At 42.2% G+C, this 27884-nt stretch overlaps 1 protein-coding gene across 2 annotated transcripts in view; it reads left to right on the forward strand.

Annotated features, from left to right (window-relative positions):
• kiaa0930 overlaps nucleotides 1-27884 on the forward strand; it is a 101073-nt gene that overhangs the window by 29484 nt on the left and 43705 nt on the right. For both annotated transcript variants that reach the window (XM_072267825.1, XM_072267826.1), the window contains exon 2: nucleotides 22308-22456. In XM_072267825.1, coding sequence (XP_072123926.1) covers nucleotides 22308-22456 — 149 coding nt within the window. The remainder of the gene's footprint in view (nucleotides 1-22307; nucleotides 22457-27884) is intronic.

A 27884-nucleotide genomic window follows, 5' to 3' on the forward strand; every position in this document is an offset into this window, starting at 1 on the left:
CTACTCTGCATCTGTAGAATGACCTGAGTACAGATGTGCATGGTCCAGCTCTCTTCAGTGTCCCCAGAAGTAGAGATGCTGGTGAGTTTCCTGCAGAATATATCCTGGCACCATGAGAGGTTGTGCAACATGTGCACTCCCAAGACTTTGAAATTGCTTGCACTTCCACTGTTGTGCGTTTTTTCAAACGCGTTTTTCAAACATTGAAAATCTAATGCATTAAACCAAATCCAGTCAACACCCCAGTTCTGTCTCTCCATTAATCCCTCATTTAGCCACGTCAATACTTGCACAGGTTTTGTTCAACCATAGAAACCATAGAAAAACTACAGCACAGAATCAGGCCTTTTGGCCCTTCTTGGCTGTGCTGAACCATTTTCTGCCTAGTCCCACTGACCTGCACACGGACCATATCCCTCCATACACCTCCCATCCATATATCTGTTCAATTTATTCTTAAATGTTAAAAAAGAACCCACATTTACCACCTCATCTGGCAGCTCATTCCACACTCCCACCACTCTCTGTGTGAAGAAGCCCCCGCTAATGTTCCCTTTAAACCTTTCCCCCTCAGCCTTAACCCATGTCCTCTGGTTTTTTTCTCCCCTTGCCTCAGTGGAAAAAGCCTGCTTGCATTCACTCTATCTATACCCATCATAATTTTATATACCTCTATCAAATCTCCCCTCATTCTTCTACACTCCAGGGAATAAAGTCCTAACCTATTCAACCTTTCTCTGTAACTGAGTTTCTCAAGTCCTGGCAACATTCTTGTAAGCCTTCTCTGCACTCTTTCAACCTTATTTATATCCTTCCTGTAATTTGGTGACCAAAACTGAACACAATACTCGAGATTCAGCCTCACTAATGCCTTATACAACCTCATCATAACATTCCAACTCTTATACTCAATACTTTGATTAATAAAGGCCAATATACCAAAAGCTCTCTTTACGACCCTATCTACCTGTGACGCCACTTTTAGGGAATTTTGTATCTGTATTCCCAGATCCCTCTGTTCTACTGCACTCCTCAGTGCCTTACCACTTACCCTGTATGTTCTACCTTGGTTTGTCCTTCCAAAGTGCAATACCTAACACTTGTCTATATCAAACTCCATCTGCCATTTTTCAGCCCATTTTTCCAGCTGGTCCAAATCCCTCTGCAAGCTTTGAAAACCTTCCTCACTGTCCACTACATCTCCAATCTTTGTATCATCAGCAAATTTGCTGATCCAATTTACCACATTATCATCCAGATCATTGATACAGATGACAAGTAACAATGGACCCAGCACTGATCCCTGTGGCACACCACTAGTCACAGGCCTCCACTCTGAGAAGCAATTCTCTACTACCACTCTTTGGCTTCTTCCATTGAGCCAATGTCTAACCCAATTTACCACCTCTCCATGTATACCTAGCGACTGAATTTTCCTAACTAACCTCCCATGCGGGACATTGTCAAAGGCTTTACTGAAGTCCATGTAGACAACATCCACTGCCTTCCCTTCATCCACTTTCCTGGTAACCTCCTCAAAAAACTCCAATAGATTGGTCAAGCATGACCTATCATGCACAAAGCCATGTTGACTCTCCCTAATAAGTCCCTGTCTATCCAAATGCTTGTAGATTCTGTCTCTTAGTACTCCCTCCAATAACTTACCCACTACCGACGTCAAACTTACTGGCCTATAATTTCCTGGAATACTTTTCGATGCTTCTTTAAACAACGGAACAACATGAGCCATTCTCCAATCCTCTGGCACCTCACCCGTAGACACTGACATTTTAAATATATCTGCCAGGGCCCCTGCAATTTCAACACTAGTCTCCTTCAAGGTCCAAGGGAATACCCTGTCAGGTCCTGGGGATTTATCCACTTTAATTTGCCTCAAGATAGTAAGCACCCCCTCCTTTTCAATCTGTACAGCTTCCATGATCTCACTACTTGTTTCCCTTAATTCCACAGACTTCATGCCAATTTTCCTAGTAAATACAGATGCAAAAAACCCATTTAAGATCTCCCCCATTTCTTTTGGTTCCACACATAGCCAACCACTCTGATCTTCAAGAGGACCAATTTTTATCCCTTACAATCCTTTTACTCTTAATATACCTGTAACCCTAGGCCTTCAGCTGCTTAAGACATAAACTTCACTTCTAAAACCCCAGACTAGGCATTCCAACCTTTTTTATACTATGGACCAACACCATTAAGTAGGGTTCTGTTGGGAATTCCCTGCCCTAGACCGGGGTCCCCGAACTTTTTTGCACTGCGGACCAGTTTAATATTGACAATATTGAATATTAATATTGACAATATTCTTGCAGACCGGCCGACCCGGTGGGGGGGGGGGGGGGGGGTAGGGTTGCCAACGGACAAGAGTACCAGTAAAATACGTTGTGTTTACCCAGAGAAGACTACAATGACCATGAAGCCTTGTGCGGGCACCAGTGCGCATGCGTGTACCAGCCGATTTTTTTTTTCTGCAAATCGTTTTTGGCGATTCTGTTTAGGGGGAGAGGTTAATCATGACCAGAATATAGGTGATAGGTGGTTAATACACTCAATTTTGTTTCTAAAATGATTTATCTAACGAATTTAATATTAAACACACAGCGCATATTTTCCTCGCATGAATATAGTGATAAGTCAATTATCAGGGGAGGACGGGGAGCTTGAAGTAAGTGTTGAACGGACTTCTAGTAGAAGTGGTAGAGGCAGGTTCGATATTATCATTTAAAGAAAAATTGGATAGGTATATGAACAGGAAAGGAATGGAGGGTTGTGGGCTGAGTGCAGGTCGGTGGGGCTAGGTGAGAGTAGAAGGGGCGAAATTGCCTGTTTCCGTGCTGTAATTGTTCTATGGTTATATAAGTAACTCAATAGCACCATAGCATTTTAAGTAACGTTTAGATATTAAACACACAGCGCATATTTTCCCCATATGAACATATAAAATCATTGCAACACACCAATATGGCTGAATCAGTGGGAGCCCTGGGCTTGTTTTCCTGCAACAAGACGGTCCTATCGAGGGGTGATGGGAGACAGCGATACTCGAAGGGGGTTCCTTATGTCCAGTCTATTACGCAATTTGGTTTTCATTGCATTCATTGCAGAAAACTCTGCTTCGCAGAAAAATGTTGGAAATGAAAGCAACGTTTCGGTGCTTTGTTGTCTATCTCAGGATATTTAGCCTTGACTTTGATCCAGAATGCCGGCAGAGATGTCTTATCAAACATACTTTTCAGCCCGTCGTCATTTACAAGCTCGAGGAATTGACCTCCTTCCCGCGCTGATATGGATGACGCATGCGTAATGACCTCGCGTAAATTCAAGCTCAACAGTGGGTGTGTCAGGGAATGAGGAAAGGTGCAGCTGACTCCTATTGCCAAATCATATCGTTTCCTCGCAGCCCGGTAGCGCATGCTTTATGGCCCAGTACCGGTCCGCGGCCCGGTGGTTGGGGACCACTGCCCTAGACTGCCATTCTTTAAACTCATACTAAAAATCCAGAGTGCTATTTCCAGGAAAATGTAGACATTGTATCAAATAATGCATCTATATTGCTAGCTCACAGTTCTAACAAAGTTAACACTAATCACATGTGCAACTAGACTAGAACCACCTTTAATTAGCAGTATAATTCAAATTCAGAAGTTCAGTGTCAAAGCACTTTAACAGCTGGATACATGCTTGAACACTCTGTCCAAGTTAAACCACCTGACACTTAGTAATTAATAGCCCAAAATGCATTAAACTTTTTAATCATTCTGAGGCATATTACAAACTAGATTGCGCTTCTCAGTCGGTTCGATAAAAACAATGTGGCCCAAATCTAATTTGAATTTCTCCAAACCTGAGAAAGGAATAGCATTAAGCTGGTGCACTGCAAACCCCGATCATCATGGCCAGTGCCAGACTGACTGGGTACAACATGCACATCAGGCTGTCCGCAGACCACCAAGCAACTCTATGTAAATAGAGGTGGCCAGTGCACTATACGGGGGTGAGTTCTCTCCTTACCCCATCGGCAGGCCCGACACCCTCCACCATCACATCTAACACAAAATAAAGCTACATCCCCCTTCCACAGTGGACACCGGGGCTCCTCATCGCCCACTCAATCTCCCTGCAGGGGCCATGCAGCCCAACAGACCACCCCCACCACCAGCTCCCAGGATGGTGCCAGATTAAGACTCACCTCGACACAGGCAACTGGAGAAAGAGCTGTGCTGAATCATTGAATATAGTCTTCTGTGGTGGAGAATTCTAGTGAGTCATGGACCGTCTGGTAATGTTTCTCCTCATCTGAGTCTTTAATCCTTTTTGTGATCAACCTCCTCCACCCAGTTTTAAAGCCCCCAAGAAAGGAACACCTTCCTAGCATGAGCCCTATCAATCTTAACCATTTCATGCAGGATACAATCTGAACTCTAGGTAATATCAGGCTAGTCTGATCACCATCTGCTTGATGGACAATTTCTTTTTAGCCCCCCACGATCTTCTGTCCACACAAATCTGGTTGCTTTTGGACAACAAAGCACACTTGGGTAAGGAAGCCAATATCACACTCGGCATTTGGGCAAGGTCCCACAAAGCCCCTTGGGGTGACACAGTAACATAGGGGTTAGTGTCATATTATTACAGTGCCAGTAACCCGGATTCAGTACTGTTGTAAAAAATTTGTACCTTCTCCCAGTAACTGTGTGGGTTTTCTCCAGTTTTCCCTCGGAGCTTGTTGAGCCTGAGAGGCCTGTTACCATGATTCATCTCTAAATAAATAAATATAGTCTTCTCTTTGCTCTCTGAATCCTTAGTTTTAAAGAAAGATTTTTAAATTAAATTCTAATTACCATTCAACCTGCCCATCAGTGTTCAACAACACATGCACATGAACATTCATATACTGTGAATTCAAGGCATGACTCAGTTAGTGCACTTTGGAATGTCAGGGGTTCAAGTCTCACTCCAGAGACATAAACACAGGAATCTCGGGTGACGTTTCTCCAACAATTTTGATAAGTGTTTCATGTTGGAGCTGAAGCATCTCAGGATGAGTCAATGTCTGTGTTCCCGGATGAATTGTGCCTCCACAGCGATAGTTGTTTTTTTCAGTGTGGGAGAAAAAACAGGGAGCTATTATCACGACACCGTGTAATACTTCAATCAATAATATAAAATCAGATTGTCAAATCCTTATCTCATGCTGTTCTTGGGATCCTGCTGCGTGAAAGTGAATTGCCATTTTCCTATATTGCTACAGTTACTGCAGCTCAGGAACCTTTGTAGGTTGAGTGGAAGTACTTACATCTAAAGGCAATGAATGCAAACAGAAGGGTAATTACTCAGTATTCACTGCATTATCACAAGACTATATTTAGAACTTCACACCTTTCTTTTACCAGTTTGCAACTCTTGTTTGCATGGAGCCATTGAGCTAGCTAGATGGTTAAATCTTGCTTGCTGAACTGAGTTTGCAGCACCATATGTCGAGATTTGACAACTCTGCTCCTTGATTAAAGCCTCATTCAGTTTCCAAGTCTTTCCGTATTCCTAACAGTCGCCGTGGTTGCTATTAATGAACAATTGAAACTGTTAGCACAAGCAGTGTCAACAGGTTTGCTGATGTTGTCAGTGGAACTGTGCCGCTGCATGGAAGCTGGAGGAGGGGCTCGGCAAGTAGGGTAGCATCTACGGAGGGAAGGGGACTGGCCGTGTTTTGGGTTGTGCATCCTTCATTTGGACTCCAGCGTCTTACATCTTCCTCCAGATTCCCGCATTTGCAGTCTCCTTTGTCTGTAGTGGAATACTGCAGCCTGCAAATAAATGGCCACTGAGTGTATGCTTGTGGTCTTCTGCTCCCATGACTTCAAGAATCAGAGGTGCTTTTCTGCACACCGCTGTTGTAACACATTTATTTAAGTTACTGTCGCCTTCCTGTCAGCTTGGACAAGTCTGGACATTCTCCTCTGGACTCTCTTATTAGCAAGGCAATTGGCCCTCAGAACTGCCACTTTAATTAGATGTTTTCTCGTTTGTCGCGCCATTCCCTGTAAACTCTACAGGCTGTTGTACGTGAAAATCCCAGGAGATGGGCAGGTTCTGAGATACTGCGGCTGGCTGTGACGCTCAGCAGGAAAGGGTAAAGTCAGGAAGAGTTAAAATCATAGGAGGCTTTATAGTTATTGGGATAGACAGGAGGTTCTGTGGATGGTGTATTGCAACCCAGGTGCTGGGTTTCAGGATGTCCCGGAGAAGCTGCAGAAGATCCTCAAGGGGCAGGGGGTGCAACCAGAGGTTGTAGTGCACATTGGCACCAATGACATAGGTGGAAAGAGGGAAGAGGTCATGCGCAGCTAGTATTGGGAGTTAGGAAAGAGGCTGAAGAGCAGGACTTCCAAGGTAATAATCTCTGGATTACTCCCAGTGCCTTGTGCTAGTCAGGGCAGGAATAGGATGATACTGTAGTGTTGATGAATGAGTGGCTGAGGAACTGGTGCAGGGGGCAGGGTTTCAGGTTCTTGGATAATTGGAACCTCTTCTGGGGCAGGAATAACCTATGCGAGAGGGCCGGGTTGCATCTAAACTGGAAGGGAACCAATATCCTGGCCAGGAGGTTCGGTAGTTCTACTTGGGAATATTTAAACTAGTTTGGCAGGGAGATGGGACCCAGAGCATCAGGTCAGAAAGCAGAGAGATAAAGAGGAAGGAAGATGTCAGGGCCAGTATAAACAGACAGGAGCAAAGTTATAGATATGATGGACGGACAGTTTGAATAGAGCGTATTTTAATGCTAGGAGTATTATGGGTAAAGGTGATGAACATAGAGGATAGAAACATAGAAAATAGGTGCAGGAGTAGGCCATTCAGCCCTTCGAGCCTGCACCGCCATTCAGTATGATCATGGCTGATCATCCAATTCAGAAACCTGTACCTGTCCTTCTCCATACCCCCTGATCCCTTTAGCCACAAGGGCCATATTTAACTCCCTCTTAAATATAGCCAATGAACTGGTCTCAACTGTTTACTGTGGCAGAGAATTCCACAGATTCATCACTCTCTGTGTGAAGAAGTTTTTCCTCATCTCGTTCCTAAAAGGCTTCCCCTTTATCCTTAAACTGTGACTCCTTGTTCTCGACTTCCCCAACTTCGGGAACAATCTTCCTGCATCTAGCCTGTCTAATCCCTTTAGAATTTTATATGTTTCAATAAGATCCCCCCTCAATCTTCTAAATTCCAGTGAGTATAAGCCTAGTCGATCCAGTCTTTCTTCATATGAAAGTCCTGTCATCCCAGGAATCAACCTGGTGAACCATCTTTGTACTCCCTCTATGGCAAGAATGTCTTTGCTCAGATTAGGGGACCAAAACTTCACACAGTACTCCAGGTATGGTCTCACCAAGGCCTTGTACAACTGCAGTAGAACCTCCCTGCTCCTGTGCTCGAATCCTCTTGCTATGAATGCCAGCATACCATTCGCCTTTTTCACCGCCTGCTGTACCTGCATGCCCACTTTCAATGACTGGTGTACAATGACGCCCATGTCTCGTTGCACCTCCCCTTTTCCTAATTGGCCACCATTCAGATAATAATCTGTTTTCCTGTTTTTGCCACCAAAGTGGATAACTTCACATTTATCCACATTAAATTGCATCTGCCATGAATTTGCCCACTCACCTAACCTATCCAAGTCACCCTGCATCCTCATAGCATCCTCTTCACAGCTAACACTGCTGCCCAGCTTCGTGTCATCTGCAAACTTGGAGATGCTGCATTTAATTCCCTCGTCTAATTTATTAATATATATTGTAAACAACTGGGGTCCCAGCACTGAGCCTTGCAGTACCCCACTAGTCACTGCCTGCCATTCTGTAAAGGTCCTGTTTATTCCCACTCTTTGCTTCCTGTCTGCCAGCCAATTTCTCTATCCACATCAATACCGTACCCCCAATACCGTGTGCTTTAAGTTTGCACACTAATCTCCTGTGTGGGACTTCGTCAAAAGCCTTTTGAAAATCCAAATATACCACATCTACTGGTTCTCCCCATCCACTCTACTAGTTACATCCTCAAAAAATTCTATAAGATTCGTCAGACATGATTTTCCTTTCACAAATCCATGCTGACTTTGTCCGATGATTTCACCGCTTTCCAAATGTGCTGTTATCACATCTTTGATAACTGACTCTGGCATTTTCCCCACCACTGATGTCAGGCTAACCGGTCTATAATTCCCCACTTTCTCTCTCCTTCCTTTTTTAAAAAGCAGGGTTACATTAGCCACTCTCCAATCCTCAGGAACTAATCCAGAATCTAAAGAGTTCTGAAAAATTATCACTAATGCATCCACTATTTCTTGGGCTACTTCCTTAAGCACTCTGGGATGCAGACCATCTGGCCCTGGGGATTTATCTGCCTTTAATCCCTTCAATTTACCTAACACCACTTCCCTACTAACATGTATTTCCCTCAGTTCCTCCATCTCACTGGACCCTCGGTCCCCTACTATTTCCGGAAGATTATTTATGTCCTCCTTAGTGAAGACAGAACCAAAGTAGTTATTCAATTGGTCTGCCATGTCCTTGTTCCCCATGATCAATTCACCTGTTTCTGACTGTAAGGGACCTACATTTGTCTTAACCAATCTTTTTCTTTTCACATATCTATAAAAGCTTTTACAGTCAGTTTTTATGTTCCCTGCCAGCTTTCTCTCATAATCTTTTTTCCCCTTCCTAATTAAGCCCTTTGTCCTCCTCTGCTGGACTCTGAATTTCTCCCAGTCCTCAGGTGTGCTGCTTTTTCTGGCTAATTTGTATGTTTCTTCTTTGGAATTGATACTATCCCTAATTTCCCTTGTCAGCCATGGGTGCACTACCTTCCCCGGTTTATTCTTTTGCCAAACTGGGATGAACAATTGTTGTAGTTCATCCATGCAATCTTTAAATGCTTGCCATTGCATATCCACCGTCAACACTTTAAGTATCATTTGCCAGTCGATCTTAGCTAATTCACGTCTCATACCTTCACAGTTACCCTTCTTTAAGTTCAGAACCTTTGTTTCTGGATTAACTATGTCGCGCTCTATCTTAATGAAGAATTCCACCATATTATGGTCACTCTTACCCAAGGGGCCTCGCATGACAAGATTACTAACTAACCCTTCCTCATTGCTCAATACCCAGTCTAGAATGGCCTGCTCTCTAGTTGGTTCCTCGACATGTTGGTTCAGAAAACCATCCCGCATACATTCCAAGAAATCCTCTTCCTCAGCACCCTTACCAATTTGGTTCACCCAATCTATATGTAGATTGAAGTCACCCATTATAACTGCTGTTCCTTTATTGCATGCATTTCTAATTTCCTGTTTAATGCCATCCCCAACCTCACTACTACTGTTAGGTGGCCTGAACACAACTCCCACCAGCGTTTTCTGCCCCTTAGTGTTATGCAGCTCTACCCATATCGATTCCACATCCTCCTGGCTAATGTCCTTCCTTTCTATTGCGTTAATCTCCTCTCTAACCAGCAACGCTATCCCACCTCCTTTTCTTTCATGTCTATCCCTCCTGAATATTGAATATCCCTGAATGTTGAGCTCCCATCCTTGGTCACCTTGGAGCCATGTCTCTGTGATTCCAACTATATCATATTCATTAATAACTATCTGCACATTCAATTCATCCACCTTGTTACGAATGCTCCTTGCATTGACACACAAAGCCTTCAGGCTTGTTTTTACAACACTCTTAGCCCTAATACAATTATGTTGAAAAGTGACCCTTTCTGATTTTTGCCCTGGATTTGCCTGCCTGCCACTTTTACTTTTCACCTTACTACTTTTTACTACTACCCTCATTTTACACCCCTCTGTCTCTCTGCACTTGTTCCCATCCCCCTGCCACATTAGTTTAAACCCTCCTGAACAACAGTAGCAAACGCTCCTGTTTGGATCAGTACGTGGAACTGTGATGTGGCCGTTGTAGAGTCTTTGTTGAGAGAGGGAGAGGAATGGGTGATTAATGTCCCAGGGTTTCAATGTTTTATAAAAGATAAGGAGGGAGATAAGAGATAGGGTAGTTGCACTACTAATCAGGGACATTACCACAGCTGCACACAGAGGGGCCATAATGGGGGGCTCATTTACTGAGTCTATATGGGTAGAACTCAAAATACGAAGGGTGCACTCAGTCTGATAGGATTGTACTATGGACTACCCAATAGCCACCGGGAGATTGAGGAATCAGATATGCAGGCGTATTAAGGAAAGATGTAAAAGCAATAGGGTTATTGTCATGGGGAACTTCAACTTTCCGAATATAAACTGGGACCTTCTGAGTGCAAATTTTAGGTGGGGCAGAATTTGTTAGGTGCAGCCAGGAGGATTTCTTAAATCAATATGTAAATAGTGCACAGGAGGAGGGGCTGTACTCAACCTGGTCTGGGGTAATGAGCCTGGCCAGGTGAGTGACCTTTCAGTGGGTGAACAGTTAAGGAACAGTGACCACAACTCCTTAAGTTTTAGGACAGCTATAGAAAAGGATAAGTATGGTCCTTGCAGGAGATTATTAAATTGGAGCAGGGCAAATTACGAGGGTATTAGGCAGGAACTAGGGAAAGTCCACATCTGACATGTGGGAGGTGTTGAAAGACCAACAGAACAGAGTACAGGGCAGTTATGTTCCAGTAAGAAGGAAGGACAAGGATGGCAAAATTTGAGAACCATGGATGTCAAGAGAGTTAATGAATTTAGTCACTAAGAAAGAGGATAAGTATGTAAAGCTTAGGAAGCTAGAAACAAACAGAGCCTTTGAGGGTTATAAAGAAGCCAGAAAAGAACTAAAGAAGGGAATTGGGAAAGCCAGGAGGGGTCATGACAAGCCCTTGGCAAGTAGGATTAAAGAGAATCCCAAGGCATGCTATACATGCATCAAGAGCAAGAGGATAACTAGGGAAAGGGTAGAACCACTCAAAGATAAAGGAGGGAACAGTTACTTGGATGTGGAGGATATGAGTGAGGTCCATAATGACTATTTTACATCAGTATTTAGGAAGGAGAAGGTCGTGGAGGATAGGAAGATCAGTGCTGAGCATATTGATATGCTAGGGCACTTCGAGGTAAAGGAGGAGGTCATGTTGGGTCTCATAAAGCACACTAGGTTGGACAAGTCCCCAGGAACCAATGGGGCTAGCACAGGTTATTGAGAGAGGCAAGAGAAGAGATTGCTCCCAGTGCCACGTGCTAGTCAGGGCAGGAATAGGATGATAGTGTTGATGAATAAATGGCTGAGGAACCGGTGGAGGGGACAGGGTTTCAGGTTCAGGTTCTTGGATAATTGGAACCTTTTCTGGGGCAGCAGTAATCTGTATGAGAGGGACAAGTTGCACCTAAACTGGAAGGGAACCAATATCCTGGCCAGAGCTGGGGTCTTGACCAATATATTTGTGTTCTCTTTAACCACAGGTGAGATCCTAAAGGACTGGCAAGTAGCTAATGTTTTTCCGTTATTCAACAAATGTACCAGGAATAATTCTGGAAATTATAGACGGCGAGTCTCGTGTCAATGGTAGGGAAGCTACTGGAGAGAATACTTATTTATGAGCATTTGGAAAATTATGGCATAATTAGGGAAAATCAACATGGCTTTGGGCAGGGCAGTGTTGTGTCTTACTAACTTGATTGATATTTGATGAGGTGATGAGCATAATTGATGAAGGTAGAGCTGTGGATGTTGTTTATAGTAATTTTAATAAGGCATTTAACAAGGTTCCTCATGGGAGGCTCATTCAGAAGATTAGGATGCATGGGCTCCATGGTGAATTGGTTGTTTGGATTCAGAACTGTCTTGCCCATAGGATGGTGGTCTAAGGGATTTACTCTAGCTAGTGATTAGTGGTGTTCCACAAGGACCCATCCTGGGACCTCTGCTGTTTGTGATGTATATGAGTGATCTGGATGAAACTGTAGATAGGTGGAGTTGTGGATGGTGTAGAAGACTGACAAAGAATACAGCAGGATATAGATCAGTTGTTGATATAGGTGGAGAAATGGCAGGTGGAGTTTAACCTGGCCAAGTGTGAAGTGTTGCACCTTGTTGTGCCAAATGCAAAGAGACCGTACACTGGTATGGATAAAATCCTCAATGGTATGGATGAGTAGAGGGATCTTGGGGTCCAAGTTCATACCTCCCTGAAAGTGGCTACCCAGCTTGATAGGATGGTTAAGAAGGCATATGGCATGCTTGCCTTTATTAGTTAAATACTGAGTTCAAACATCGGGAAGTTATGTTGCAGCTTTATAAAGCTCTAGTTAGGCTACATCTGGAATGTTGCGTATATTTCTGGTCAGCCATTAGAGGAATGATGGCAAGGCTTTGGAGAAGGTGCAGAAGTGCTTTAACAGGATGCTGCTTGGATTAGACGTCATGTGCTATCGTGAGAGGTTGGACAAACTTGGCTTGTTTTCTCTGGAGTGGTGGAGGCTGAGGAGAGATCTGGTGGAGGTTTATAAGATTCTGAAAGGCATAGACTGAATAGATAGACAACACCTTTTCCAAGGGTTGAAATGTCTAATACCACGGGGAATACACATAAATGTGAGGAAAATGGAAGGATATGGACATTGTACAGGCAGAAGGGAATAGTTTAGTCAGCCATTTGATTACTAATTTAATTGGTTTGTCACAAAATTGTGGACCGAAAGACTTGTTCCTGTGCTGTAGTGTCTATGTTCTATGTACTCAAACCACTCTGTCTAGCACCAACAATCATTCCAAGGTTAAAGTCACTTAGATCACATTTCTTTCCCCATTCACTTAAGTATTAAAACATAAATTATTTACTTGCATAGTAAAGTAATTCAATTTTTTCATTTGCTGTACAGCCAGATAATACGACAAATGTCTGACACTTCAGTAATAGTATTACTTACATGTAGGTATCAATTTCAAATGTCAAAAGTAACAAAACTACAATTTAAAAATTAGATTTTCTAGATTTAGCATGAGCAAATTTGTTGATGATACCGGAAATGTCTATTTCACAGAGAAGTTCACGTTCAACACTCATTGGAGTGAGATTGTTCAATCTGTTTTGACCCATGGTGCTCCTTAGTTCATTTTTAATCCTTTTCAGTTTTGAAAATGAGCGTTCTCCACTGCAGTTGGTAACCATGAGTGACAAATAGATGCACAAGGCATTTTCTACATTTGGGAAACTTGACTCCAAAGAATTGTCAGTTATCAGATGGTACAATTGTAACTCTACAAGGTCTTGTTTGGTCCCAATATGAGAAGCATTAGGACCACGACACAGTAAGGAGCCAACACACGCCTGCACACACATACTGTACCATGCAGCATGCAGCTCCCCTGACATGAAAACAACAGCGTTGCTAGATTGTCGTCGTTGTGGTGTGGATGAAATCAGAGTGTTACGTTACTGGTAGGTACAAGGCAGTTTCTTTATTCGACAAAACAAGGTTACTGCAGGCAGACACCCCTGGCAGAACAGGTCTAACCGCCTTGTGATTGAGGCTCGATATTTATTTGCTAAACACAAAAGACGATTCATAGTTACAAGTATAGACAGTTCTTTGAAGTTTTCACATCTTTTGATAAAATTCATTCTACTGGCACCAGTATTCCTAAACTGACATTCATGGCCTTTAGGAATGCAAGTTAAAATCCATAATACATTATTTGGTATGTTATGTGCTAACATAGAGGACAATTCATATTCAAAAAGCATAGATATGGTGTCTTCGCAACTACCTGTAAACTTAGCATTCTCGTCTCAGAGGCGCCAGAGATGCATTGAGAGGAGGGAGCAGAAGCACCAGAGAGACATTCTGTCATGATCAGTAAACCAACGGGAATCAAATCACCTTGCCTGATGTTTCAGAGCTGGGTGTGTCAGTACCTGCACCACCACCCACCCCTGGCACTCCTTTTCTGCCACGTGTCCCGCCCCGCTTCCACGGCACTCCACCCTTGTCATTCCCAGAATCCTCTGCTCCCACTCCATGTTGACAAATACAGTACTATGCAAAAGTCTTCGGCATCCCAGCTATATACATACATGAGCCTAAGATCTTTGCAAACTACTGTATATCTAAGCCTTGCCTGGGTTACAAACACTACTTGTGGACACATCCTGTACTTAAGTATTTAGGAGACGGGCGGGATGGATTTGCCAGCTGCTGCAAGGCTGCAGGTATCTTCTGTCAGTTGGAAAAGGAGCACTTCCTTGTGCCATTCCCCCCCCATACCCCCTGCTGGGGCTGCAAAAATGGGGGCGGGGCTGGGGGAAGAGTTATGGCTGGGTAGAACAGGGAGCATAGGGCAGTCACTGAAATTGGCTGGTGACCACTTTTCTGTGCCCACTTGCTCTCCTGACAAGCAGGAGATCCTCTCACACACTTGTTGTTCAGTTCTGAGGAAGTGAACCCTGTTATAAACTGGGTCATGCCTGCCAAACTTCATTAGGTCACAAGAGACTATCAGTGTATCACACAGCTCTAAGAACAATTTCTTTTGCCAAAATCCTGCAAGTTTCCACTTTGCTTCCCATTGAATTTCACTCCAACCATTACACTTCTTACTGCAGAAAATTTCCCCTATCTCACAGTCTCTAGCACAGGGGTTCCACTGACCCCTCAGTAAATGGTAAGGTTCCATGTCATAAAAAGGTTTGGGACTCCCTGCTCTAGCATTTTTTCTAAACTCTGCATCCTCTAATTGCTGGCTCCTGACAATGGAAACTACTTTTCCCTTATTCATAAGAACATAAGAATTAGGAGCAGGTGTTGGCCGCTGGCCCATCGAGCCTGTTCCACCATTCAATAAGATCAAGGCTGATCTTGTTTGGCTGTTGTTCTCTTATTGCTTGTTGTTTTCTGTTTGGTTATATCCCGTGTGGTTCTGCTGACCATTACAGGCATACTATGTTGGCGCGGAAATGCGTGGTGACACTTGCGGGCTGCCCCCACCTATTTTAGGTTGTGCTGGTTGTTAACGCAAATTACTCATTTCACTGTATACTTCAATGTAACCTGATAACAAAATGAAACAAATCTGAATTAATTTGATCAGGCTGTGGACTCCGCTCCACCCACTTCCTTTCCCCCAAAGCCCTTAATTCCCCAGCTATGTAAAAATCAATCTATGTCATAGATAGATTTATATTTAATGAGGTACCCTTTACTGCTTCCCTGGATAGAGAATCCCAGAGATTCATTACTTTCTGGGAAAAGCAACCTAAAAATTCCCTAACCCCTCTGTGATCTCAGGTGAAGCCTGAATTACTTCAGAGAGATCTTAGATACATACTAAAATCTTGAGTGTGTACCTCCTTTACACTAATCTTCCTGAAGGAAAGAAGTTAATGATCTTCAGACACCCTGTAACAATGAGTAGCAGAAACAAAACACTCCAGAAAGAGTTTCAAAGGTTCCAGCCATCCCACTTGCTAGGACTTGGAGTGAAAACTGGTCTCCCAGTGGGTACTATTTCGACTGCGTAGACAGTGCTTGTATCTGCGTCTCCGGTGGCCACTTTAATATGTACACCTGGCAGGGCCGGATTAACCTAGTAGCAAAAGTAGCATATGCTACGGGCCCTGCATATTCCTCTCCCCCTTTGTCCTTTACCCAACCATGATTTCCCTCTCCCTGCCCCCTTCACACTCTCAGTCCACAACAGAGGCCCATATCAGAATAAGGTTTATCATCACTCACATATGTCATGAAAGTTGTTTTTTTTTTGTGACAGCAGTACAGTGCAATACATAAAAGTACTGTGCAAGGGTCTTAAACACCCTAGTTATATATACGTGCCTAAGACTTTTGCACAGTATTGTAAACCATTTTAGAGTTAAGTTTATTATCACCGACTAAGTCATGAAATTTAATTTCTGGCAGCTGTACAGTGCATATTTTAATTAGGTCAGTTCTAAATGTTTTATTATGTATCAAAATAAAATGGTCTCCCATTGGTAACATTGCCTCCCCCTTTTTCCAGTGGAATTTTCTAGTTTATTGTACTGTTTCTAGGTGTATATTAAACAAAATTCTGTCAACAGCAGGATTTTCAATCCCCCTGGTTTGCAAACTGTTTGCTTGCAGAACTTTTGGTGTTTACTCGTTAAGATTTGGAAGCAATATTATTTGAACGGCCAATAACACACAACCTGCATTCATAGCCATACTGAAGACCAAAAGACATAGGAGGAATAGAATTAGGCCATTCGGCCCATTGAGTCTTTTCTACTATTCCATTATGGCAGGTTTATTTTTCCTCTCAACCCCATTCTCCTGTCTTCTCCCTGTAACCCCTGATGTCCTTACTAATCAAAAGCCTATCAATCTCCACTTTAAGTATACCCGACGACTTGGCCTCCATAGCTGTCTGTGGCAATGAATTTCCCCTAGTTCTATACTTCTCAGTTATTGGGGATAATTAAGAGGACACCACGTTTATGTTGTAAACAGTAAATCATCTTGCAGTGAGGGAAACTGACAGTAGCTGGCTCCATGCAGCTGGATTGTTTGTTCCCTAATGTAAGTAGTCCAAGTATCAAAACTTAGTCTCATAATATGAACCACAGACTGGCCAAATCAGCTTGGGTTACTCTCTTGCTCAATTAAAAATCCCGTTAAGCTTATCCAAGGAATGGGCCAACAGCACAGGAAAGGGTCTTTACACTCTTGCAGCACATGAAGGCCTGGAGCAAGCTGCATCCACTGACAGCAGGATTCACCTCGTACTTTTGAGCTTCACAAACACTCCAACTCAGTCACTATAGTTCAGGAAGGCAAAAACTGAGGGATGGAACGCTTGAGGGGAATCTATAGTCAGTTAAATTAAACATTTTTACTCTGCAGGAGTTGCATATATAAATCAGCAATTACTTAAATAAAAAAAAACCCAGTCGTGGTTTAAACATGAGTAAATTTTGATTCACAATTTTAAAGTACATTGGTGAGGACGGTGTCCAAGAAGTTACAGGTGCAGTCTTGGTGGGGGTTGTGTGAATCTTTGTCCCCAGGCCCCCAGATTTGCCCAGGCCCCTATCTGGAACTGTAAGAAATGAAACTGGAATCAGAAATGGGCAGACCACAGTGGAGTGACAAAATGGCCATGGGCCACTGCTGTCTGCTTCCTGACTGTGAAACGGAATTCTCACTGTGTTCCAACCTGCTAGTTCAGACGTAGTAGGACCTGGGAAACTGGGACCGAGCTCGACAGAAGCAGAAGCCTGCTTCTTCAGCCATTTTGTTCCCTTGGCACTGCATTGCTGACCCAGAGAAGACAATCAGTTCCGAAGTGGCAGTACAGGTTCCTGAGGGAATATGATCATAGAATCCACATTACTACTCATCTTCTGGATATAGTTTGACTGTTGCTTACTCAAAATATAATTTAGGAAAAGATCTCTGGTTCATCCCTCTTGACCAATCACGGTGAGTCAGCACTGTTGTCTGAAGCTGACCTCTGTGGATCTGAAACAGTAACTCCCTTTCTGCTATCCGACCATAACTCACTAGTGCCTAGTGTCTATTAACATGGAGGCCACTCCCCTTACCTATGTACATGAACTGGTGTTTTATTGGTGCAATACAAGCTCCTCTTCCAAAAGACATGGTGCCTGCACCATTCCTTTCCTTACAGATGCAGGGTTTTCAGGTGGTAAGACAGGGTATGTTGCCCACAGGCCATCTCTGTGGAGTAAGTTTCTCCTGATGGTAGCACCATGGGACATGCAGTGTTACTGCTGATTGTCTCTCCAAGCTCCTTGGACTAAACCTCTGGAAGAATCGATGTTGTTATCTCTCAGTACACTCTAGTAACTGGGGAGATTGCAGTGTGTTTCTGTGTATAACTTGCACTGTCGCACTGGTTTTGGAGCTTTTGAAAACATGCTAAGCAGACTTATCACATTTTTAATACAGATTACAGCACTGAGGAATTTTTAGTCTTTATTTTTATACTTTAAGCACTAATTCTTCTTGCAATGTTTTTCAATTTTCACCTCCTTACAAGGCCAACAAATGTGTGAGCAACAGCCTACATTAACTAGCAAAAAGTGAAACTGCAGATGCCAGAAATCTGAAAGAACAACATAAAATGGTGGGAATACTCTGCATATCCAAAGGTGCATGCCAGTGCCGAAGTTAGTCTGATGAGATGATAATTTCTCTTTGAAATGGAAGATGCAGGAAGGGCCAAAATTGAGACTCTGGCTGGGTGTGATGTGGGCTGCAGTCAGCTGAAGAACCAAGAATTTATAAGACAAGGGGCAGCAAAGGGCCCTTCCAACAAGATGATCTTCTGGATCACAGCAGGATTACAACTGTTAAAGATTTTTTTCATAGATTTACTTAAGACAGCTCTGAATAAGTGTCCATTAATGCTCTGTGGAGGAGTTATTTTGAAAAATTTAACTGGGAAAAACTAAGCAGTGGCAAAGCAGACTAAAGCAGTTTCATTGATCCAACATTTAATTGATTGCTGACTGTCTATTTTTAAGCTTTTTCCTTGACTTGACGGATGATACATATTGTGCCTTGACTTGCTGTCCAAAAGCTGCAATAAAGATCTAAAGTTCAATATTTCATAAAATTATAGAACTGAGTGTTGGATAATTTGAAGCACATTAACTTTTTTTTCTTGACAGTATTAATTCTTGTATAAAATTATGGAACCTTCTACAGATTTGTTATACACTAGAATTCTCATTGATCTGTTATCAATTGCAGTCTTTTCTCATGGAGCTGGTTGGGATGGACAGGCTGGAACTTCTCTAGTCGAAAAGAAATACATTATTCATCCTTTTGCATTCTTGGCTTTATTGGAAGCCTTAACCACTGACAGAATTGCTCTTTAGTGGAAATCTGATAATTTGGTATTTTCAGATGGCATGGTGTGTGAGGAAACAGTTTTTTTACAAAACTAAATTTATTACAAATTCAAACCACTACAATGCTAATATAATGTACAATCACATTACAAACACAAACCAGACAAATCATTGCTAACACAGACTAAACTAACACATTCCAATCGTCTTCAAGGATGGCATTTATTCTCCAATGGTCTCAAAGTACCTTGATGTTACCATGGACACTGTGTGTTCTTTTTCCACTGCTAGCCAGACATGGACATACCTCCTACATGTTGTCAGGCAGTCACGCCAGGTAGAACCCTCTGCTGCCTGTCTCTAGGACCAACGGACTAGCCAGCTACAGAAGTCGCTTTACTAAGACATCCTCCTCCCTCCTTGCACCTCCCCCCCACCATACTGGATGACTAAAGATTGGGCTGAAGAAGCTCGCCCCACCCCTGTACTGGATGACTAAAGATGAAGAGGATCAGTCTGGAGCAGCTCCCTGTGCCCCCCACCGTACTGGATGACAAAAGGTGAAGCACATGGGGCTACAGAAGCCCCTTCGGATATGTGAAAATATTTGCATGTACATATGTTCCCGTATTGGGAAAAAATAGCAATCTGTGGGAACTCGGACAAGTATAGGGTTGTACTCTGTAACTTCCATGGTACATCCTAACTCTCTAGTAATTCCAAAACACAATTCACACGTCTGCTCATTGCATAAAATAGACGGAATTTTGATTCCTTTTCTTAATTGACAGGTTTACAATCCTGCTTACCATCTAAAATCAGCGTGACACTGTGGCATTGTGCTTCCCCACTGCTGACTTCAACATGCTTAGGATTCTGCTTGGGGGAAATTATCATCAAGTGGATCACTTGGTACATTTCCTACAAGTCATTTCCGCCCATTGTACCATTTTCAGTGTAGATTTGGAATACTTGAGCTGAGACAACCATGGCAACAGTCGAATTTATGCGATCTGTTGTTTACTAATTTATTGCATTCAATGCGTGACTTTATTTCACAAGTAAATTAGCTTCAATAGAGTTGATGTTTTTGTATTTTCAATGAGATCAAGGATCAGATTTATTTGATATATATATATATATCAAATAAATATGTGTAAATATGTATACTGTATATATATATATATATACAGTATACATATTTACACATATTAGAATTTGCTGTGGTGTGTTGGTGCAGCATGTAACAAAAGCATTCAACAATTATACAGAATAAAGAATTAAAATTCAAAGTAAACTTATTGTCAAAGTACATATATATCACCATATATGATTATGAAGACACGTAGTCCTCTTTTATTGTCATTTACTAATGCATGCATTAAGAAATGATACAATATTTCCTCCGGTGTGATATCACAAAACACAGGACAAATCAAGACTGAAAAAACTGACAAAACCACATAGTTATAACATATAGTTACAAACAGTGTAACAATACCATAACTTGATGAAGAAGTCCGTGAGCACAGTAAAGTTCAAAGTTTCTCAAATGTCCCACATCTCACGCAGACAGGAGAAGGAAGAAAACTCTCCCTGCCATGCCGACCACAATCCCACTCTGAGTCATCCGAAAACTTCGAGCTCTGATCAGCTCTCCGACACCGAGTACTGAGCGCCATCTCTGTCTGAATGATTCGACCTCCTTCTCGGTCGCCAACAGCAGGCAAGGCCGGGGATTTTGAGGCCTACCCTCCGAAAGATTCACGACCACACTGTAACGACAGCAGCAAACGGGCATTTCAGAAATTTCTCCAGATGTTCCTCTGTGCTTTCACATCCATTCTCCATCAAATCAGAATTGTCCACGGCCCCTATTTAACAGATACGATATCATTTTCACCGGAAAGCTGCGCACGTGTGGTGAAATATATAATGCTGAGATTAATTTTCTTGTGGGCATACTCAATAAATCCACATTAGAAGTGTGCATGAATTATAAGTACCAGCATGCACTTACAATGTAAACAGCTTTATAAAAAGTGGTCTAAAGAGCTTATGGTGCAGTGAGTGAGGTTATAGAGGAGAGTGGTGGAGTCTAGCTAGGATGGTTGATCAGATTAACTGCCTGTGAAGATTTTATTTTAACAGCTCTATAGCACTTTCAAGAAGGGAACTTTTGGAGAAGGCAGTTTGTTGTGGTGTCCTCAATGATTCTTCCTGTCTGTTTCTTTGTCCTGGACAAATACAAGTCCTGCAGTGATAGACTGCATCCGATGGCCTTTTCTCTTGTCCTGACTGTTTGCTGTAGTTTTTGCATTTTGTGAGAAGATGCTGCACCAAACCAGCCAGTAATGGCTGGTGTGAGGTTGCTCTCTATGGTAGCAATGTAGAGTTGCACAGTATGTTTTACAGAAGATGGAATTTTACCACCTGCCTCAAGGAGTAGAACGTCTGCCGAAATGCTGAAGGATCCCCACCAATGTCCTCCCTATCAACAGGCAAATCTACAAAAGCAGAACCCATTAATACCACATGCCATGCTTTTCACTTTGCATCTTTTTTCTGTAATATTTTAAAACTTACTGGAAGTATAGAGCCCGGAAGATAGCATTGAACTTTTCCTGAATATTTTTTTTCAAATGGAATATACACAAAAATCACCAACACAATGGTTGCACATTATCTGTGTACATCAACCTGCCAAGCACTCAAAAAGGGACTTTGGCTCGTTGATTGGCATGGATACTTCCTGTAAAGGTGATCTGCAGGAAATAGTATATCTTCTTACTATCTGAAAACTTACAATAGTAATAAATCATCAGTGTAAACCTAGTAGCCTTTTAATACCTTTTTGTGGATCCAAGTTTGACTTACTAATGTACTGAGTCACAGAGTCAAATGCTTGGCCTTGATTTCAAACACTATATATCTGTAAAATTGGTTTGCCAGACAACAGTCATTGAAGTCGATTAAAATGATACCAGTGCTGTTCAGTAAATACACTATGAAACTATAGTCTAGCAGTGCTTCAACAGTGGAGAAATTTTATGTTTAAATTAAGAATTAAGGATGTGGTGGTAAACTAATAATGCTTGCTAAATTGGCAAGATCTCAATGCAGTGCTCAGAGCTATTCAAATCTATTTATTTAGTATTTCAAATGGTGAAATACAGTGAAACAGTTAATATCAAAATTTATGACCATATTTTCTACCTACTTTTGCTCAGCAACCCTGTTGACTTTGTTTCTTTCACTTATTTTGAGTTAATATTGCAAGACTTGTGTCATGGGTCCAGAACAGTGAACTGTAATTTGCAAACAGTATTTCAAGGGGGTAAGAAAACAGTTAGATGATTCCGTTGGCAGAGATTGATTACACAAGATCTACAAGAAAATGTTTATTTAAGCTTCAGTTTAAGAAACTGTTTGTTTGCTGATAGGCTGCTTCAAAGATGATCGGATTGTCTTTTGGACTTGGATGTTTTCAACGTACTTCATGGAGAAGTGGGCACCAAGACAGGACGACATGTTGTTCTATGTTCGTCGGAAGTTGACCTTTGCTGGTCCAGACAGCGGTGATGGGAAGCAGGTATGCACAGCAGATTCAGAATCAATTTAGAAAAAAAAAAGTCTTATTAATTAGTTTGTGCCTTGTTTTTTTTCTGAACTTCTCAAGCAGCTAATTTGCTGTGGACTTTTCATTTTTTTGGACTTGACACTTGAGATTTTGAAAAGGCGGACAGCTATATTTTTGTGGCATGTCCTTGTCAAAGCATTCCAATGCAGCTTATAGCCAACGATGCACTTCTGAATGTAGTCACTTATGGAGTACATGAAATGTAGGAGCAAGCATGGCAAGCTCCCAATGACTGTAACCTGATGACTAAGAAACTTCTTTTTAGATACGAGAAAGAATGTTGGTCATTTTTATATGGGATCTTTTGCATCCACATGAGGGAACAGATGTGATTGCTATTAAACATAGTGTTGGAAAAATTGTATCCCCGGACTTCCCAGAGACAGGTGTTAGAGGTCATGTTTCTGCTCGTATGAGGTTGGGTGAACCCACAATCAGCTGATCTAGAGATAAGTGTGTAATCAACTGAGTCACACCTCATACTTCAACTAATGTATCCAATAATTTTCTGTGCACAAAACTGAAGAAGGAAAGACCACTTGCTGAACTGTCAAAGCCTGCTCTTTCAAGTAGTTTATCTATGATTGATTGGATATGTCCATTTAAAATAATTTACCAGTCAAGTTATATTTTTGCTGCAGCCTACAAGGGGAAGAGACCACTAGATATCTACTGACTCCTATAGGTTCAGTTAAGTAATCTGTACGCCTGCTGTCATATTAACTAAAAGCTTTCTTTCTCATTTGTGAAGGAATGTGTAGGAATGTATCACTGCAGAATGAGTATCAGAATCCAAAGCTCCAGCATGGGAGCCAGTTCCATGAAGCTATTGTCATGTCGGCAGATCAATACATTCCCTTCTTAAAGGCTGCTCATGTATAGAACAACATATTGATGCATCAAAGCAGCATCAATAAAGGATAGTTACCTACATTTATTTCTTTAAAAATATATACTGTATAGAGAGAAAAAAAATTAAGCCTTTGACTTTCCTTTATTGGTAAATCCTGACAATACAAATGTATTTAATTTGCTGTTTACTTAAGTCACCTCCTCTTAACTGTTGGTTTTCCTGTATAAGATGCATAAATATTTATTGAGGGAATTGTGTCTGGCTATCCAGCTGGTTTGCTTTCATGTTCAGGAGACCTGAGCAGAATGACTGAGTAGCACTTCTAAAATCGGGTTTAATTTCCTGTCCACAGGAGACTTTCTGATGCTGAAGTTCAAAGACAGCCACTTAATTGATCTTAGATGGAACCAAATCCTTATCCATCTCCAAGACGGCAATTCCATTGCTCTATATTTTGCAAAACTGCAGTATGTTAAGATTCCCTGGAGGCCCTTTGTGGGACTTTACAGCTGTCTGAAAATTAATCATCATGTATTCTACTACAAACATTTACTCTTCGAGGCACAAGAAGCTCTTCCATGCAGTTTCCTTTTTTTGGAGAAGCCCACTATAAGCCCTTGAAGCCTACCTTCTGAATAGGGTGTTGTTTACTTGTGCTATTGTCACTTTGAGGGTTTTACAAGAAGCTGCATCCTCGTACAATTGTCAGGTTTGCTGCTGTTGATGTAAAAACATGGGTCTTGAGGGCACGTTGTCGACCAACATTTATGTAAATCCATAATCGTTTCATTTGGATAAAGGAACTTGCTCTCTCCTGTGAGTCAAACCTTAGAAGTGTGAAATATAAAGGTATAACTTCTATGCTATTCATGATAGAGAACTCGTATCCCCTTCAAAAAGAATGGTCTCAGTGAGCAAACTGTCCTTGTGCTTATGCTCTTCACAAAAGAGAACCCGGTATTGCTGTCAGGGTCCCTAATGATGTTATGCAGTGTTTGGGTGCTATACACAAAACAGCATTCTAGGATGGCGACCCGAAATATTGTACCCAAGCTTGCTACCAAACATGATCTCATTTCCAACTTCATGCTGTGTGACCCTAAGATATAATGCACTGCTTGTAGTTTCTTTTTCCACTGTGTAGACCAGTGGTGTATCTCTGCAACTTTCCTGTTTGATATGCCAAATACAATTAAAAAAAAGACACTTCCACTAAACCTTGTGAATCATAAACCATTGCCTCCCACCGCCCCCCCCCACCCATGCTCATTCCCTAGGCCTCTGAGTTTACACCAATACTTCCAGGTTTTTTGAGCAAGGTTAATTTCAGAGCCTGATCCTGCCCCAAAGCAGTTCCCTGACTCTGCCCCCATCCATTAAAAGCAGCGAGTAATTCAGCACTGCAGAAATTCTAAGTCAGCAGTAATTGCCCAGGGAGTGAGTGTACAATAATAATTATTCATGAGCTGAGCAATGGGCCACAGTACAATTCTCTGCCATAGATGTTAATTAGTTCCATTATGAAGTACAGTTATTTTGTATTGGACAATATGTACATTACCCAGGAAATGCACTCCATGGAATTTGAGCTCTAAATACAAGTGCTGCGGCGAGACATTTTTTGTGTCTTTCTCTAGTCATTCTTTGCTACCCATTTATTTTCAGGTCAAAGATATCTATTTGTTCGTAATATAACATTTCCATAGCCAGATCACATTCTCACCAAAGAAGTTGTGAAGTTTGTTTCCATGGTTCATGATCTTGATAATTAATTGAAGCAATGTGGATAAAGATCAGCTTAGTTCACCAGGTACAGTACATTTACATGTGTTAGGAATTTACTGAGGTCTGCTGGCGTGATGTGCAACAGAAAAAAGACAAAAACTCTGGTGTAGCTTCCTTCTTGCTTTCACCATCCCTGGTCGTTGCAAACGGAGAGGATTTAGGGCAGGGTGATCTGACTCTGTAGGCTTGTCGTTAGTTAGTTTCTATGGGGGAAGTTACTTCACTCTGGCATGGATCTGAGCCTATGGTGAAATGCGATTTGCCAGTCACTGGACAGTAATACTGACTCATGATTTCCTCCACAATCGTGCCCTGAGTCAGGTGCCTAATTGTGTCCCAGTTACCCAAAAGGGTCTAGTATTTTGAACCTTGGGAGGCATTCATGCACCAATTCTCTTCACAACAAATAAACTGCTGGAAATCTTGGTGGCTGAGTGAGTGAGTGAGGGAGGGAGGGAGGGAGGGGGGTTAGTAGTTGAGGAGCATTTGTGGAAGCAAGAGGCTAATGCTTTGGGTTGCGAGGCTGCATCAGAACTGAGTGCAGAGGGAAGGCGCAGTATGTAGAACTGAGTGTGATGGGTGGAACCAGATGAGTGGGAGTGATGAGCAGGTGAAGCCAGGTGGGGCAGTGGGAGGGGGTGTTGAGACAGAGGCTGGTAAAGGATAATGAGCAGATGGAACAAGATGGCTGAGGGTTATGGGGAAAGGTGACCGAAAGGAGTAGAAACCCAGGTAGGTGGATATCTGGGTAATGGGCAGATGGATCCAGGTGAGTGAGGGTGGTAGACCTAGTTATTCAGGTGGAAGGAGAGATGAAAATGGTGTACCAAAGGAGAGAAACTGTAGGTGGGCTTGTAGAACTGTGAAAGGGAACAACTGGAGGGAGATTCTGTGAAATTTTGCATATTATGTTTTCCTTCTAAATTGAGGAGGTACAAGGTTCTGCGAGTGAATTAAATTTTCTGATTCCCTAAATTTAACTTCTGGCTTCAATAAACTTTATGACATAATTTATAGCAGGGTTCATATGAACCGATGGTAGAAGCATGAAGGAATAGAGTTGAGGCCTCTGTCTGTCAGGGTCGACCATGGATGTTTTCTCCTAGTTGTCTAGATACACAGGCCTGGGCAGTACAATATGGAGAGCAAGCTGTTGACCATGCAGCAAGCTCCCCTTCTCCACACATCTGACGAACCTAAAGGAACGACAGAGGCCGATACAGTTTGGCACCAGCAACGTCGCAAGAGTTGCCAGTCAGTATTGAACTCAAAGTAGGACTGCCTGAGGGTCTCCAGTTCCAGATTTTTCCCTCAGGGTTAACTCCCAAAGCCTTCCCCGTGAGTGGGTATAGCCACAAGGCAGCGGAGGTATGAGATCAGAATTTTCCTTCTAGATGAGCTGCCAACCACAGTAGAGAACCCCATCTGCCCAAAACAACTGGTTTTAAGGTACCAACTACCCGCCTTTGCCCCTTCTCCTGTCTGTAGAGATGGTTCGGCCGGGCTTAGTAGCTAAGCCACACGTGAGCTTGGTTGTCAGAGGCTATTTAAGACGCACACCATTGGGAGCATTTTATAGGTAGTGGGAACTGATCCCCACTATCACCCCCAGCTATGACAATATTAAGGAACCAAAAAATGGAAGGTTCATGTCAAATTAGTGAGTTATTTTGGACAACACAAGATCAGCAGGTTTTGTGTTCACTAAACCACACCATGGCCACAGGAAGTGAAAGCTGAGTTATTGTAAAACTCTTTGATGTGGAATACAGGAACTAAGTTAATGAAGCTGCACTGGAAAATTAATCCTGCATCTGACCTCAGCCTGTATACATTCTATTAAGATTGCTCACTTTCTGCAGTTTAGAACAATTTTGATCCTGAACTAAACCAATTCCAGGACGCTAAGATGAAGGCTAATTCATCCAGAGTCGGAACAAGTTGCTTTGACCCATGACCTTCAGTTTCTTTCTGTGACTTGTCATGGGTTGTTACTTTAGGGTTTAACTAGGTTGGATCTTTGTTTATAATTCAGTGCTGCTAATGATCATCTGTAAATATAGAAAGGAACTGCAGATGTTGGAAATCTACAATGAAGCAGAAAATGCTGGAAATATGATAATACTGGAGTCTGTGGGAAGAGAAACAGTGAATTTTACAGATCAAAAACCCTTCACCAATTCCTTTAGGATAAATCTAAACACCTCCACTGCCAGTCTCTACATATTTATTGGCACTTTGTTCACAAAGAACAGAAACGTGTTCTTTCCGTTTGCGTGAAGCATGATTACTATGTGAAAAGGCTTTGCAAAAATCTCTGGGTCCGGCTGGCCAGCCTCCTGTGCATAGCTGAAGGGGTATCAGAGGTAAGGGAAGATGACAGGCTGAGAAATGCACTCATTTCATCTTTGTGCTCCCATCAATTGCATGTGCATTGCAATTCTCAAATCAGATGTTTTGTAGCGCAAAGATTGTCAAATTACAGTTGAACTGCCTTCTCTAAATGATGAACTAATGTACACCACAAATTTCAACCTTTTGAACCAAAGCCCTTGCTGCGTGGCTGAATTTTGTTCTTTCCAGGAAATTGGAGATGATGGCTTTATTTCCATGGCAACCAAAATTGACCTCCATAAGCTCCTGATTCAGCATGTTGGAGCCTCAGCTGTCAATTGTGAATTATTGAAGACTACATCTCAAGCAATAGGTAGCAACAAAATTAGAAATGTCACCTAATCATCA

Source organism: Mobula birostris, chromosome 9 (genome assembly GCF_030028105.1).
Source record: "Mobula birostris isolate sMobBir1 chromosome 9, sMobBir1.hap1, whole genome shotgun sequence".
Classification (NCBI taxonomy): Eukaryota; Metazoa; Chordata; class Chondrichthyes; order Myliobatiformes; family Myliobatidae; genus Mobula; species Mobula birostris.